Consider the following 15,396-nt stretch of genomic DNA (forward strand, 5'->3'; position numbering starts at 1 on the left):
GGTGAAAGCTTAATTATTGATTTTAGATCTTCTTTCTTATCTAACGTGTGCTTTCTTCTATAAAAGTCCCTCTAAATACTGCTTTTGCTGTATCCTACCAATTCTGATAACTTGTATTTCCATTGTCATTTAAATTTTTAAATTTCTCTTGAGACTTTTCCTTGACCTATGTGTTGTTTATTCCCCAACTATTTGGGGACTTTCCAGCTATCTTTCTGTTACTGATTTCTAGTTTAATTTCATCGTGGTCTAAGAACAAGCTTTGTGTGATTTCTAGGCTTTTGTTAAGGTGTTAAGGATGTTGGTCAATCTTGGTGAATGTTCCATGTGACCTTGAGACAAATGTGTGTTCTGCTGTTGTTGGATGAAGTTGTCTACAGATGTCAACTATATCCAGTTGATTGATGGTGTTGTTGAGTTCCACCCTACCCTTACAACTTTCTGCTCGCTGGTTCCGTCCACTTCTGGTAGAGGCTGTGGCCATCTCCAACTCTAACAGCAGACTGGTCCATTTCTCCTTGCAGTGTTGTCAGGGTTTGCTTTATATGTTTTGACCCTCTGTTGTTAGGCGCATACATGTCTACATTTGCTGACAGGTAGGGCAGTCAAGGAGGGGAAGGCATTATAGGGAGAGACACCAGGCCCAGAAAGTGAGGCAGGGCAGGGAGAAGGAGCTGGGCAGGGAGCGAGGTGCGGTTCAGGCCAGTTTGGCAAACCTAGCAAGGGGTGCCATGGCCTTTCCATCCCCAGGAGGCATATGGAGCTGTGCAGGGGGCTCAAACCACTGGGTGGTAAGCCTCGCCTGAAGGAGCCTGGCAGACAAGCACCAGATCCTCACATCCTGGTGTCTATGCCTTTGTGTGACTCCCTCCCCTTGAGTGTGGGTGGGACCCGTGACTTGCTTCTAACCAAGAAAATATGGTAAGAGTGATGGGGGTACACGGATTTGTGCGCGTGGTCACATTATGTTGGACTGCAACCCCATCTTCCTGGGTTGCTCTCTCCTCGGCTGAGGGAGGCAGCCTCACTGGGAGCACCACATGCTGGGACCAAGGAGCAGTCTCTGGCCAACAGCTGGCAAGAAACCACAGCCACCGTCCTACAACAGAGAGGAACTGAACGGGGCCAGCATCTTGAGTGAGCACGGAGCCCGTCCTCCCCAGCCAAGCTCCCAACAAGATGGCAGCCGCGCGAGTCCTGTGCGGGGGACCCAGCCTGTGTGCCCGGCCGCCCACCCGCAGACACCCCGAGACGGTAAGCGAGCGTTGCCCGAGCTGCTGCCTCTGTGGCTGTTTGGTTTCATAGCAAAGGACAGTGAGCACCACCACTCATGCAGCTGGTGTCTAGGTCCAGGGCTCCGATGGCCTTTGAGAAACCTCAGTGGAGTCGAGGACAGCCTGGCCAATGCCACGGGGCACCTCGACGCTTCTCGACACTCACAGCACCAAGAGCCATCGCGGACTGAGGCTGGGCTGGCTTCTGAGACCTTACGGGAAGGAAGTGGGAGAGAGAACGGGTCCGGGCCATCCCCGTGAGTGGAATGACGCACGTGGGGTCAGCAGGGTTGGTGGGGGTCCCACGAGGCCGCGGCGCCTGGCCCCCCAGCCCCAGCCACCCGCGGCCCCACCTCCCAGCTCCCAGAACCGCGTCCTGGGACAGTCACTGTAAGCCTGACAGCAAACGCCACCCCCGACATGACTTAACGAAGGCATAGCGACCGTGAGATGGAGAAGTGCGCCGTGTGGGGGTGCCGGGCTCTGGCGGCCAAGGCGTCAGCGTCGCTCCACGTTCGCCACACGAAGGCGTCACGATGCACATCGTTTGGGGAATTACGATCGCTTTCAAACGCCTTCAAGCGTATTCTCCACCCACGTCTCTGCGTTGGCTCTGGCCCCACTGCTGACCAGCTCCAGTTAAACCTGCCTTTCCTCATCGGGAGAAAAGATGGTGCGTTTTATTTTCAGTTGATTGTGGGAATCTATCAGGAGGACCTCCGGTGCGCCCCAGTTTCTCACACTGCCTGGAGTCGAGAAGGGGGGCCCCACCGGGCCTGCCCTTGCACCAGCCGGGCGCACACCTGTCTCCAGGCTGGGGGAGCCATGTGTGTGCGCAGGAGAGTGGGGGAGGGCCCATCACCGCCTCTGTGGCGGTGCTCTGCCTCCCTGCTCTGCCTCCCGGCCTGTCCCCTCTCCAAGTCAACCCGAGGACCCCCTGCCCCGCCGCCCGCCAGCAGCACGTGGCCCCCAGGCGGCAGGGCGCCTCGCAGAACCTCGCCGTCCTCCGCGAGCCCCACCCTTCCACACACCCGTCACACACCCGCGGCCCGGCAGCCCCCAGGCGCCCCCGAGCCCCTGCCCTCCGGAGCCATCTCTTCGTGGCCACGAGGCCCCCACGGAACTCAGATGGTGTCACCCTGCTCGGGCCCCGGCAGGTGACTTCCCGGCCTCACCCCGCCAGCCCCTCTCCCTCTCCGCCTGCCCCACGGCCCCCTCGCCGAGTGCTCCGAACACAGTCCCCCCTGGGGTCTCTGCACCTGCCTGCCTTCTCCCCAAGACTGGCCACGTGACCTGCAGGTGCAAAATGAAAAGGTCCCTGGCTCAAAAGTTATTAAGAATTTCAAGATGCCTACCCTCATAGCCCCACCTGGCTGGTTCCTCCCGCCCTCATGTGGTTCCTCTGCTGCGTTGTCCGAGCCCCTCTGCCTCGGGACCCCGTGGTGGCAGGACGGTGTCCGCTGCTGGGGCGGCCTGGTGCCCCACCCGCCTGTCTGGGGGCCTGACGGCCTTCTCCGAGGGGCTCCTGCCACCCAGCCTCCCTCTGTCCTCCTCAGGCCGGTCCACTTGCCTCGGGCCGTCCGCCCAGGAGCAGCCCTGGCCTGCACGTGCTGTAAGACGCCTCCTCCAGGCAGCCTGCCCTGCACGCTGGCAATTCCTTCGTTGCTCAGCTCTTCTCTGGGAGGGGACAGAGGACGCTCACCCTTTGTCCCCATCTGCTGTCCTGACGCAGAGCCTGGCACACAGGAGGTCACAGGAAACACCTGTGGACCCGCACGGATGCGTGAAAGGAGTGAGCGAGGGAGTCTCGGGATATAGGAGACTTGAGAAGGAGCCAGAGGTGGAGGTCAAAGGGAGAAGACAGAGACAGAGCCACCCGGGCAGGAGCCAGGCCAGGGGCCAGACTATGCAGGATGTGGGCCTTACACAAAGCCCAGGACAGACAGGCGTGGAGGGTGGGCAGGGTCGGGAGGGAGCTGGGGCCGGTGGCCGGCAGGGACAGTGTCGCTTAGCTCCCCCAGGAGAAGGAGAGACAAAACCTGGGACCTGGCCGGCAGGTCTGGGGAACAGTGACTGGTGTCCCTGGTGCCCCCAAGCCAGACGTGGGCTCCCTCCCGGGTGACCAGTGTTCCCCCCCCCCCCCCAGCCCTCGTCCCGCCCGTCCACACGGCTCCGCTGCGGCCAGTCCCGGCCCGTCTTCCCCTGCCGGCCCCTCCCGACCGTGAGCTCGCTTGTCGCACACACGAGGGGAGGTCCCCGACAGGGGAGGCCCGTTCAGGACGAGGGCACACTGACCGACCCTCGGGGGGCATGACCTAGGGGCGTTGGCCACCGAGAGGTCAAGACGTGGGGGGACGTGGCAGCGCAAGACCGGCCAAAGCGATAGGACAAGAAAAACACTAAAAGAAGTACAGATTTGGAGGAAAAGACGGACCCGTCATTACACACAGGACGTGGCGGGTTTACACGGAAAACCAACGGGACCAATTAACTGTCAGAACAAAGAGCTTGGGGGCTTCTAAACCCAACACCGACCTAAGCAACGAACCCGTGCTTCTCTACGTCTGGAAAATGTCACTGAGAGGATGTGGGCAGCGACCCACACGGGCCCGAGGGCTCTCGGGGGCCGCGCTGAGCTCGGCTTAGAAGGCAGGGGTCAGCACGCGCGCGGCCGTGGGAGCCCTCGGGCTCGGGCTCGGGCTCCGCCCCCGCGGGGCCGGGCCTGGAGGCTCGCTTCCTACAAAGAGAATATGGCCAGGTGACGTGATGTCACTCCCACAGAGAGCTCACTGGACACCGAGGTCCCCCCACACCCCTGAGCACGTAACCTCACCCGCCGGCCCCCCGTTTCTCATCTGGAACACGGGGGTGATAACACCAGGGCCGCAACGGTTAAGGCCTTAGAGGAAATGAGGTGACCCGTGTGGCGGGCTCCCGCCCTGGCCACCGCCCCCAGCCCCTCCCCCACAGCTCAGGCCAGCCGAGGCCTCGGCCGAAAGCAGGCGGAGGCGGGCGGCCTCTGGCAGCGGGCTCAGGCAGCGAGGGGCTGAGTCCCCATCGCCGGTGCCCGCCACCGTTCCGGCTCGTACCCCAGCCCACTGAGCCCCAGGGCCCCCAGACGGCCCAGCCCGCTGCCAGGGCCCGCAGGCGCCCTGCCCAGCGGCCTCGCCGGGCGGGCAGGCCGTGGCGGGGCTGGTCAGCGGTCTGTCGATGGCCTCCTGCCCGCTTCCCAAGCCCGGCTCCCCTCTGCGGCTCCCAACCTGCACCGCCCCGATGCCCCGGAGCAGGGGGGGTGGGCAGTGGGGCCAGGCGGGAGGGGGTGTCGAGGGCAAAGACGCTGAAGGGACCACCCTTGGAGGCAGCGGGAAGCCTGTGGGCGGCCGGGGGCCCCTGGCTTGCGTCTGAGCGGGGCACGGGGTGTGCGGCCGTGTGGGGGCAGGGGCCAGGGGTGGGACCGCGACGGGGGGCAGTAGATGTGCCCAAAGGGCCGAGTGGGAGCATCTTCAGAAGCAGAGTCCGTAGGTCCTGGGGACGGTACAGCCCAGGGGGCTGAGGGGCCCCAGGAGGCCAAGGTTGAGCATTTTCTTGGATGTTTGGGGCCATGTTAGATACTTTTCTGTGGAATGAGTCCATAGTTGCCCCTTTTTTTCTATCCTTTGAACACTATTTGTAAACTTCTCTACGTTAAGGAAAGCCCTTTTCCAGTGGTTTGAATTGCAAACACTCTTTCTAATTGTCTTTTGACATTGTAAAACATTTTTGGAGGGCCATGCATGCACAAATTTTTTGATTTTACCTTGCTAAATATATTACTATTTTCTTTTATAGTTTCTGGAGGTGCGGTCATATTTTAGAAGATCGCACCCCCTCCACGGTTATAGACACTTCATGACTTTCTTCTGGAATTTTAATGATTTCATTTTGACCCATCTGAAGTTTACCTGCTGTAAAGAAAAATAATCGCGGCTTTAAAGGGGTATACATGTACGTTTCTATCACAAAAAGAAAAAAAAAGTCTCAGGACCGGTAGGAAAGCTCTGCGTGCCTCCCGAAGACCCAGGCTCTGCCATTCTCCATGGCCCAAAACAGCGGCCCCAGCGCCTTCCACCACGTCCACATTCCAGCCAGTAGAAAAGAAAAACCAGTAGGGAGGAGTACTCCTCCTGCAGAGGGCATTTCTCTGAGGTGACGGGGACGCTTCCTCGGCCTCACCTGCTACAAGGGAGCCTAGGGGGATCTAGGCATTATTCCAAAAGGCTTCACTAGAGAATGAGGGGGGCGGGGCGGGGAGGATCAGTTGGGATCTGGGCCACAAGCATTGCTATGGTGTTGTGGGAAGGAGAGCCTGCTCCCACCGAGGGGGAGACCCCAGAAAGGACGGAGCGGGGGGTGGGGGGCTCCCAGAGAGGGCACGACCAGGGGGAGAGGAGACACAGGGATCCCCGTCTGCCACGGGGAGCTGGGGAAGGGGCCTGACCAGGGCAGAGGGGACGCGGGAGCCCTAAGCCACACGGTGAGCATCGCACACACCACCGCGACACGAGGGGCTGGGCCGTGGTTCTGCTCCTTCGCGCTCGGAGCAGAGCCTCACCACCCGGCGAGGAGAAGCTGAGTGGGTCCGGGCGTGACTCCAGATGCCCCCGTGTCCAGCCAGTGTCCGCTGAGACCGCAGGACCCTGCACCGGGTTAACGGGAGAGCAGGCCAGCAGGGCTCCCAGGGGAGGTTGGTGCCTGCATTTACCCACCCCGGGCTGCCCGGGCCCCCGCCTTCCAGGGCTCCCAACGCGTCTGCTGGGCCCTTGCACACCAGCACACCAAGTCGCCCCGGGGGACTCCCCTGCCCGCTCGCCCAGAGGTCCTCCAGCTCTGGCCACGCCCCCAGCAGCAGCTCCCAGCAGCCCACCCCCAACCGCCCCTGCCCAGCCGGGGCCTGTCTCCACCGGCCAAGGGTGCAGGGCGGACCCGGGACCCTGGGGCCAGGGAGAGGGCCCGACAGGGACTTGAATGCCTGGACACCAACCCCCTTGGCCCTGAGCCAAAGGAGACCCCGACACGGGTGTCCTCGCCTTAATCACCCTGCAAGAGATACGAATCCAAGAAATGCCTCAAATCAGCTTGAAAAGTGGGTCAGAGATAACACACACACACACACACACACACACACACACACACCCTTGTGGAAAAGAGCAAGAACCCGTGGCAAGTGCCACTGCCCCCCACCCCCGGGGACGCCTGCAGAGGGACCAAGGAGCCTGACACCCGCACACGGGTGAGCCCGATCTCACTGCACCTGCTTTTGCGTCTGTATCATTTCACTTTGGGATTCATGTCTGAAATAGTAACAAGGTAATGAGCAGCTGAAGAGCGGACGCCACGATCCCATTTTTATAAACTCCAGGAGGGGAAGAAGGAACAGACACATCGTACCTGTGTTGTAAAACAGCTCAAGAAAGGAAAAAAGAAAAAAAAGCCACAAGAGCCCAGGGCCCCTTGGTGCTTCACCGAAGCAGGCAGTGGGGTCCCAGAGGTCCCAAACGGTGCCCTCGGCCCTGGGCAGCTGGTCACCGCCAGCCCTACCCAGCCCCAGGTTTGGGCCAAGGCACAGCCACACCCCGCTAAGGGCCCTCCGGGAGGCTTCCAAGGAGACGCCGCAAAAGGTCAAAAGAGCCCAGGCAGGAGAGTGCTGCCTGCTGGGGGTCCCAGGTGTGGAGGGTCCAACCACCCGAGTGACCTGGGACTGAGGAGGCTCCCAGGATGTGGTGCTGATGCCCAAGTCCTGGGCAAGCAGGGCAGATGGTCCCCCTTCCGGTGGGTGCAGAGCGGGACGCTCCCAGGAGGTGGCCCAGCGGAGCCCCAAGGAGATGGCAGGTGCCAGCTCCAGCAGGGGGCAGGCAGGAGGAGCCTCCTCACCTCCCTCAGCCCCGTCCCTGACCCCTGCCCTGAGCGTGGCCCAGGGAAGGGCCCCGGGGGCCAGGCTGGTTTCTAATGAAACCTTCAGAGCAGCACCCGGGGTGGGGGTGGGGGTGTCTGGGGCTCGGCCTCACGGGGGAACCATCTGCCCTCCTCCCTGACACCCCTGCAGCCTGTCCCAGGTGACCGGCCAGGCGCCAGGAGGCAAGAGTCCCTCCAGGAGATGCCACTAAGAAAAAGCTCCCTCTGCTCAGACTCAGGGACCTCCAGCATGACTGGGACCGGGAACAGGACCGGAACCGGGACCGGAACTGGGACCGGGACCAGGACCAGAACCGGAACCCGGATCAGAACCAGGACCAAGATCAGGACTGGAACAAGGACCAGAACCGGGACTGGAACCAGGACCAGGATCGGGACCAGCGGGCCCGGGGGGGGGGGGGGGGGGGTGGGAGGAGGTAGTACAGAGCAGTCACTCCAGGCCACCAGCCACCATCACCAGTGGGAGTTCTGGGGCAAACCCCAGCTCCTAACTCGACGGCAGACCTGGCCCTTCCCTGACCGCAGCCTGGGCCTTGTCCACAGCGACACCCCCCCCGCCCCCCGACAGGCTCTCCACAAGGGCCGGTGGTCCTGGGGGAGCTGCTGCTGGTAGAAAGCGTCTGTCAGACACAGGACAAGACTATCAAAGGAAGACATTTTATTTTTTCAAGTTTCTATGGAGATGTTACAAACAATGGAGACTGAAGGGGGGCGGGGCGGGGGGAAGACATTTAAAAATTTTAAACTACCAGTTTAAAATAAAAATATGATTAGATAAAATAATAAATAATGCCATCCATGACAATTTTAAGATGAAGGCATGTCACGTGCCTCAATGAGGTGGCCGGGGACAGGCTGCTGGGACCCTGACCCTCACCTGGCCTCCGGGCTGCAAGCCCGCCCCGGCATCCTAGCGATGGAGGAATGAAATGGCCACACCATCCAAATCTTGACTTTATTTTTTAATATAAAAACTGCATTTTTGGAAACCCACCCTACCTTTTCCCCTAACATAATGCTTTACCTCTTAAAAATAAAAATAAAGTACTAATTCTATATACATCACATGTACCATACAAAAATGTATCCAAAGTTTCTATTGCTACCAAAGTGTTCTAAATTAAAACAAGTTACAGAAAGCCCCTCATTGTAAACAAAAGATTACAAGTTACAAAATCAAAGAACACACAGCCAGAGTCATTTACACGACAACCAACACATCCTGCTCCCAAAGCAAGTCGAATCTGTATGTGCCTGTATAAAAATGCATATCAATATACTTTTGCAAATTTATTTTTCATTATAAAGCAAATGAATACACTTTCTACAATAAATAACCCGCTGGAGGCACACCCGTGGAAAGCTGGGGCAGACGGGCGGAGGCGGTGGACGAGGACGGTGAGGACACGGGGGAGGGGTGGGGGGGTGGTAAGCGCCTGCCCCAGCCCCCACAGGGGGGGGCGGAGTGTTTTTGGTGATTTGCAAGTGATGTACACAGCATAAATCTATTCTCCACCTCTTTCCACAAAGTACCATTCAAAATAATGTCATTTTCTTTCTTAAAATACACATTTGTCATTGTAAATTTACATCCCGTCTTATTAAATAGTGGTACTCCGTGTAAAGAGTATGATTTACAAAATTATTAAACATTCAAAAGTCTTTAAAAAAAAGCTACAGATCAAAGAAAGTGACGCAGGTGCAGCCTCCGGCGTGACCCGTGCCGGGCACGGGAGGAGCTCAGCAGACGCGCCCGCGCCATTCACAGAGCGCCCAGACGGGGACGGTTTCACAGAGAACTTGGAAATAAAACCTGCCCTCCCCGGGGAGGGGGAATTAAAGAACCAGGCCTAGAGATCAGAATAAGTTAAGTCTGGAACAATATACACGCATATACAGCTTATCCACACTATGGACAAGGCCACGGGAAGGCGGGCAGGTCAGTCGATGTCGCTGAGGTCGCTGGTGGGCTCCCCGTGCACACGGCTCAGGTGGCTCATCGCGCGGTCGAAGGCGACCCTCACGGCCTTCCTGATGCTGGAGTTTCTCCCCTCCATCATTTTCAGTTTGTCTATGGTCTCGTCCATGCCGAGGGGGACCATTTTGGACTTGGGGAGCCATTGCCTTTTGAAAAGAGAAAAGCCGGAGTGGCCAGAGCCGTCCGCACGGCTACTCGGACGCACTTGACACGATGCCCTGGCAGCTCCGAGCCCCCAGTGGGGAAGAGCAGCCGACGTCAGGCGCTCAGCGGCCAAGGGAGGGAAGAGAGGCTCGTGCCCCGGAACCCGCGCCCCCTCCACCCCCGGGCGCGGCCCCATCGGCCAGCCCTCACGGGCCAAGGACAGGGGCACGGCCCAACCTCCTGCCAACCCCGGGAGAGTCCGGGGGACTCGGGGAAGGCGTGAAAATCAAGTCGTCCCCATCAAGTCGTCCCCACCTCTCATCCACAACACTCCCCACAGGGCCACTGGATCCTGGAGGCTGGCGGGAGACAGGCGCCACCCAGCAGCCTTCCACGCCTTCCCTGAGTGGCCACCGAGGGTCACGCGCAGGAACGCTGACGCACGCACACGCTGCAGGTGCACGCACGGAGTGGGGGTGGGCAGGGGGCCCGGCCGCGGGGCAGCCGACGGGCCTCGGACCAGACAAGGCAGGCACAGGCCTCCACGGGGTCTGATCGGGAGCGCGGCACAGGGCAGAGAGACACGGGGCACGGAGCGCTGGTGGCCGCGTGTGGCCGCACACACCCGACCCAGACGTACTCACCAGCGCCGGGGGTGCCCGGGGCGCTGGGAGGGCCCGCGCCCCGCTGCCAGGCCCCCACAGCCACCCACACCGGGTAGCCCTGCTTCGGGCATCGCAGGGGCCGCGGTCCTGGGGGCAGAGAGCCTACGCCAGGGTCACCGGGGGCCCCTCATCAGCACAGCAAGCTTTCGGACCAAGAAACGGGGACACGGGCCACGCGCACCTCGTGAGCGCTCGGGGGGCAGCACCGGAACCCGGGACCGTCGGGGTCTGAACCAGGGAGGGCCTCCAGGCAGCGCGCTGGGGTCCGGAGCCCACACCCCACAGCAGCATGGGGACCCACACACACAAGAGGCGAAGAGACCGGGCCGGGCCGGCGGCAGAACCCCACGGGCCCGGCTATTCGCACGCGGCTCCGTGAGAGGCTCACAGGCGGAGGGGGACGGCCCCCCGTGGCCTCCGCACACCACACGCGCCCCACGGCCTCTGAGCCAGCTCGGCACCCGGGCACCCGCACTCACCAGCTTCTCTTGTTGTCAAAAAAGAGAACGAGGAACAGCCTCTCGTCAGCCTTGGTCTGCATGTGCTCGCCGACCTTCAGCACGTCCAGCGGCGGGGCCGGGATGGTGACCCCGTTGTGGTGGCCGGGCACGCGCGGCATCTTGGGGTCGATGATCTGCCGAGGGAGGACACGTGTGGGTCACGTTTGAGAGCCCCCCACCGTGCCCCCGGAGCTCTCTCCCCAGGCTCCGACTCGAGGTGGGTTCTGAAGCAGCTCTCCCAACACCAACGCCCTGTGCGGGCGGGCTCTCGGCGGGCGCTCACGGGACACCTGTCCCACGAGGGCAGCGGGACAGCCCCGGACCTGGGGCAAAGGCCACACCGCTCGGTGCCCCGGCTCCCCAGAGGGCGGCCCCACGGACCCCCACACCCAAACCCCACGCCCTGCAACCCCGAGGCTCACCAGGGCCGGATACGAGGGGTAGCCGCTGCACTTGGCCCACACGACTTTCAGAGGCTCGAGAACAGAGGCCGCGGCGTCGGAGGAAATCCACATGCTCTTCTGACCGACCTCTGGGCAGAGAGAACGGGCGCTGTGAGGGACCTGCCGGCCCGACCACGGCCCGGGGCTGCCTCCTGCAGTGAGAGCTCCCCCCACACTGACAAGCCAGCACCAGCCCGTCCTCGGTGCTCCTCTAGGTGCTGCAATTGGGGGAGCCACCCCGCCCCGCAAGGTCCCACATCCGGCTGCAATTGACAGGCGAGCCTCACGTCGGGTGCGGGTGGCCTGCACAGAGGAATGGAGCATTCCACACAAAAAATGACAAACCGCGGGATGAAACTCTCGCTGTCCCCCTGTGACCGCTGTCCCCGTCGGGGGCGGGGGAAGGGGCGTCTCGCACAGACACCCCGGGATGGAGGCCCAGGGAGTGGGGGAGCCGGAGCCCTCCCGGCAGAACGGCCCCCACACCACGGCCACCTCGCGGAGACGCGGAGACGCGGACACGGAGGGCAGGTGGGCTCACCTGCGGCGATCCTGGCCGCCTTGGCGTAGTTCCCGTTCTCGATGCAGGAGATCAGCTCGCTGCGGTCCTCCAGGGTGTGTCTGCGCACCAGAGCGGGCTTGCCCCGGCCGCACTTGGGCGCGCTGAAGCTTTGGGAACAAGAGTGGAGCAGGGTCACAAAGCTTTGCCCCTTCCCCTCCCTCCGGCGGCGGCCCCAGAGCCGGGCCCTGCAGAAGCCGGGCCGAGGGCCCCACGGCGACCCACACGGGGCCCCGGTTACAAAGAGGTGTCCACGGGGCGGACGGGCAGGGCCGTGCTCGCCACCCTTCTGAAAAGGGAAGACTTCGGGAGGGAAAGACAGAATAAACGTCACCACAGGCTGAAAATCGATTAATTTCCTCTGCGGTTGCACTTCCTATTTCTGGTGAAGAGGCACAGGGCAGTCCCCCAGGGACGGGGCGGGTGGGAGCGGGCCCCCCAAGCCGTGCCCACCTGGAGTCACAGAGAGGGCTGCTGCTGGACGAGATGCTGGACTCCGAGGCGCAGCGTCGTCGGGGCGCAGCTCTCCTCCCCGGGGCGCCCCCCAGCTCCTGCTCACTCCGTGCGCCCCCAAAGCCATTGGTGAGACCTGCAACACAGGCACGCGGGCCCCTGAGCTCAGCACCCCGGGGCCCACGACGCGCCACAGCTCTCCCGTCTGCGGGCCCACGGCGGTTCTTCCCTGACCCCCCCGGCCCCGCGGCGCCGACGACACGGGAGACACACGAGTGCTTCGCGACACATCTCGCTCGGCGCTCAGAGCAGCCCGGTCTGAGGGTGGTGCTCTTCCCAGGAAACAAAACGTCCGACAGGCCCCGCAGAGCTAAGAGCGTGCGGTGACTCCCCCCCAGACCCGCAGACTTGCCTGACCGGCCCCCGCCGCGGGGGGACCGGCCCCTCCCGGGGCAGTGACGCCACCACCAAGAGCGGGTTCATTCGCGGGCGCGTCGCCAGGAACACAGGAACCTCAAACACCCAAGACCCTCCAAAGCAGAAATCGCGCTCTCTTTAGCCGGGGCCGCCCTCGTCCCAAAGCACCGCAGCTACTAGCATGCGGTGGGGGGGGGGGGGGGGGGGCGCGACCCAGGGCCGAGGCCACACGTCCGGGCTTCCTTCCCACAGCCCACGGGAGCGAACAGAACCCGTCGACTCACGATCTGGGAAGTGTCTGAAACTCAAGGCACGTCTCAGAGTCCAACCACTTCCTCCAAAAGAGCCCCGCCTCACGTCGGGCAACAGAAGGCGTCTGTCCACGCGCCCGCCCTCGACGCCGGGATGGGACGGGGTGGTGACGGGGAGCCGGGCCGCCCCCTCCGGGTCCCACAACCAGACAGTCGTGCACGTTTCTTTCCCCAAAAAGAATCCCGTTCCCACACTTAAAAAAATTTAAACCCAGTTCTTTAGAAGTTGAGGCCAGATTACAGGATTTTCTCATCTGCCTTACGTGCTTCTCTGTGTTTTCTCAGTGACAAAAACACATGTTAAACGAGGGCAACGAACCAACTCTGACGGTGGCTAAGAAATGAAAACGCGAGCAGTGGCTGAGCGCGGCGGCTGCTCACAGACTGAAGCCACGTCTTCCTGAAGTAAATTCATCAGACATCTCGCTCCACTTGTTAGACTCAACAGCACCCGCTTTAAAGAAAACTTACTATTTTTCACTCGTAAATCTAATTCACATTTTTCTAGCAGAAACTGTGGTCGGCTGGGGGTGCCACACTCACTTGTGGAATTTGGACATCCGTGGGCCCGTAAAATGCAGCAGGTGAGCAGATGGCCCAGGGCCGAGAGCCGGTTCCAGCCACACTCGCCAGCAGGCCGGGGGACCAGAAAGAGGTACAGCGACCCCCAGGGTCCCCCAAGGCCAAGAGGTCTCAGGAGACGCAGAAGGCGGCAGGTCCCCAAGAGCAGACAGACCCCAACTCGGAGGCAGGCAAGTCAGAGACAGCCCGCCCAAGCCAGACACGCCGACAGAAGGAGGGAGCCCGGGGTGCAGGATCCAGGTCCGAGAGAAGGGGCAGCAGTCCGGAAGGCGCGTGTCCAGCACCCAGAACCAGCGAGGCTACGAGGACGCAGCCTGCGCCCTCAGGGGAAGCCCAAGGACGGCACCGACTGGCCGGTGCAGACACACCCTGTGGCAACCAGCAGGCTCGGCCGCAAGGCCACACCTCTCGCAGCATCAACTTGGAGCTGAGGCCTAGTGGTTCTCGATGGCCTCACTCCGCGTCTAAACCCCCTCAGCCTTCTAGGGGCAGCTTCGCTTAGGCCGGCAAAGCCGAGCCTTTCCGAGCAGAGCTGGCGGAGGGGGGGGGGGGGGGGGGGAGCGGGGCCCAGAGGAGACCAGGTGCGCCAGGAAGAGTCCTGCAGGGGGCCTCTTCCTGTCCTGCCGTGATCGCTCGGAAAAGCGAGAGGACGAGCAGGCGGCACCCAGAACGCACCTGGCAAAGGTCCGACTAAGGCCGGGAGCCCGAGCAGCGGCAGCCACGGCCAAGGACGCCCGGCACCCACGGAACCAAACCACGGAACCTGGCACCTGCACAGCATGCCTGGCGAGAGCCAGCTGAAGCCACTCTCCCCACGCGCCGCTAAGGGGGAGAGATGAAAACGCGGCTCAGTGCTCGGTCTGAGAAACCAGAGAACGACCACGTCTCCCTCGACTTCCCTCAGGATTTAGGAGGACACGCACATCCACGGTGACTAGTTCCTACACACGGTTCTTCCCGGTGCCCAGGAAACGTCACCGAACACCCACTAAACGGCAGGCACCACAGACAGACCCAAAGCAGCAGGCCTCACGGTGGCCGGGGCGCCCCGACGCCTCCCTGCCCCCTCACTGGCCTCGACAGGCCGACAGGCTCCCTGTGCAAACAGACTCCTCCTGCCGGCTGCGGCCCAGGGAGCCCACCGGCCCCGCCCTGGAGACCCTGCAAGGACTTGCAATGACATCAGGTCCTGGGGGTCAGCACAGAGACGGGCCCACGGATCACGTGCAAACAGCAGGCATCCGTACGGCGCCTGAGCCCCAGCCTAAAACCTACTTTTAACAAAACTATTTCAACAAGAAGTAATTTTTTCAATGGCGTAAGTCAAACTGGTACACTACAAAAACCAAACTGAAAGACAGGTGGCCATCTGGAGGAGGCCAGTGCCCCCGGAGCACCCGGGCCTCATGAGGACCTCTTAGGAGGCAAAAGACACGCTGACCTTCCCTCTCCGCCCCACAGGCACCACACCCCGAGCCAAGGGGGCCCTGGCCCAGCCGCTCCCCACCCAGTCGAGGCCTTCCCAGGGGACACCTGGGCTGGGCCGCGTGGCGAGGGGGGGCCCCAGGGGCCTCCTGAGACAGCCGACCAGCAGTGCCAGAAGCAAAGCCCTACAGAAAGCTTCCTGAGGCCGCGAGCTCTGCTGTGAAAGGCTCACATCAGCCAGGTGGCAAGAAGCCGCTGGCGGCTCCCCCGGTGAGAGGCAGCCGAGACCCACACCTGCCACAGCCTCGCTGCTCCGTAAGGAACCTTCCGGCTGGCACCCGGTGAGAGGCCGAGCAAGCAGGGTGGGCCGCACTCGCTGCTGTCCACTACAGGCCGTGCAGCGTAGACACCAGTGATCTCCCCGCCACCACCCAGGCTACCGCCTGGCTCCCCAAACAGGATGATCGGGGATGCGACGCAGGACCGGCCTCAGAGGCCGGGTGGGCACGGTGACCGCACTGGGCCTCCTCAAGTGCTGGGGCCATCCGTTAACCTGTTTCTACATCTTTATCCTCACTACTGGCGACAGAACTGCATTTCTGTGCATTTTTCAACCTTTCCGTGAAAACACGGCAGATAAGATGCCAACCACCCTGCTTCTGCCTAGACCAACTCCTCGAAGACACAGCCGCG

General features: G+C 61.8%; 1 protein-coding gene across 7 annotated transcripts in view; it reads right to left on the reverse strand.

The window, feature by feature from the left end:
• Window positions 1–7,869: 7,869 nt before the first annotated feature.
• BRD1 (bromodomain containing 1) overlaps window positions 7,870–15,396 on the reverse strand; it is a 43,453-nt gene continuing 35,926 nt past the window's right edge. For 6 of the 7 annotated variants that reach the window (XM_078449278.2, XM_078449276.2, XM_078449283.2 and 3 more), the window contains 5 exons: window positions 11,969–12,104; window positions 11,498–11,625; window positions 10,936–11,045; window positions 10,493–10,647; window positions 7,870–9,350 (listed from right to left, as the gene is read on the reverse strand). In XM_078449278.2, the coding sequence (XP_078305404.1) occupies window positions 9,167–9,350; window positions 10,493–10,647; window positions 10,936–11,045; window positions 11,498–11,625; window positions 11,969–12,104 (713 nt within the window). In that variant the 3' untranslated portion in view covers window positions 7,870–9,166. Of the gene's footprint in view, window positions 9,351–10,492; window positions 10,648–10,935; window positions 11,046–11,497; window positions 11,626–11,968; window positions 12,105–15,396 lie in introns of those variants that run through there. The other variant, XR_013556593.2, reaches the window with a different exon arrangement.

Source organism: Panthera onca, chromosome B4 (genome assembly GCF_046562875.1).
Source record: "Panthera onca isolate mPanOnc1 chromosome B4, mPanOnc1 haplotype 2, whole genome shotgun sequence".
In the NCBI taxonomy this organism is placed as follows: domain Eukaryota; kingdom Metazoa; phylum Chordata; class Mammalia; order Carnivora; family Felidae; genus Panthera; species Panthera onca.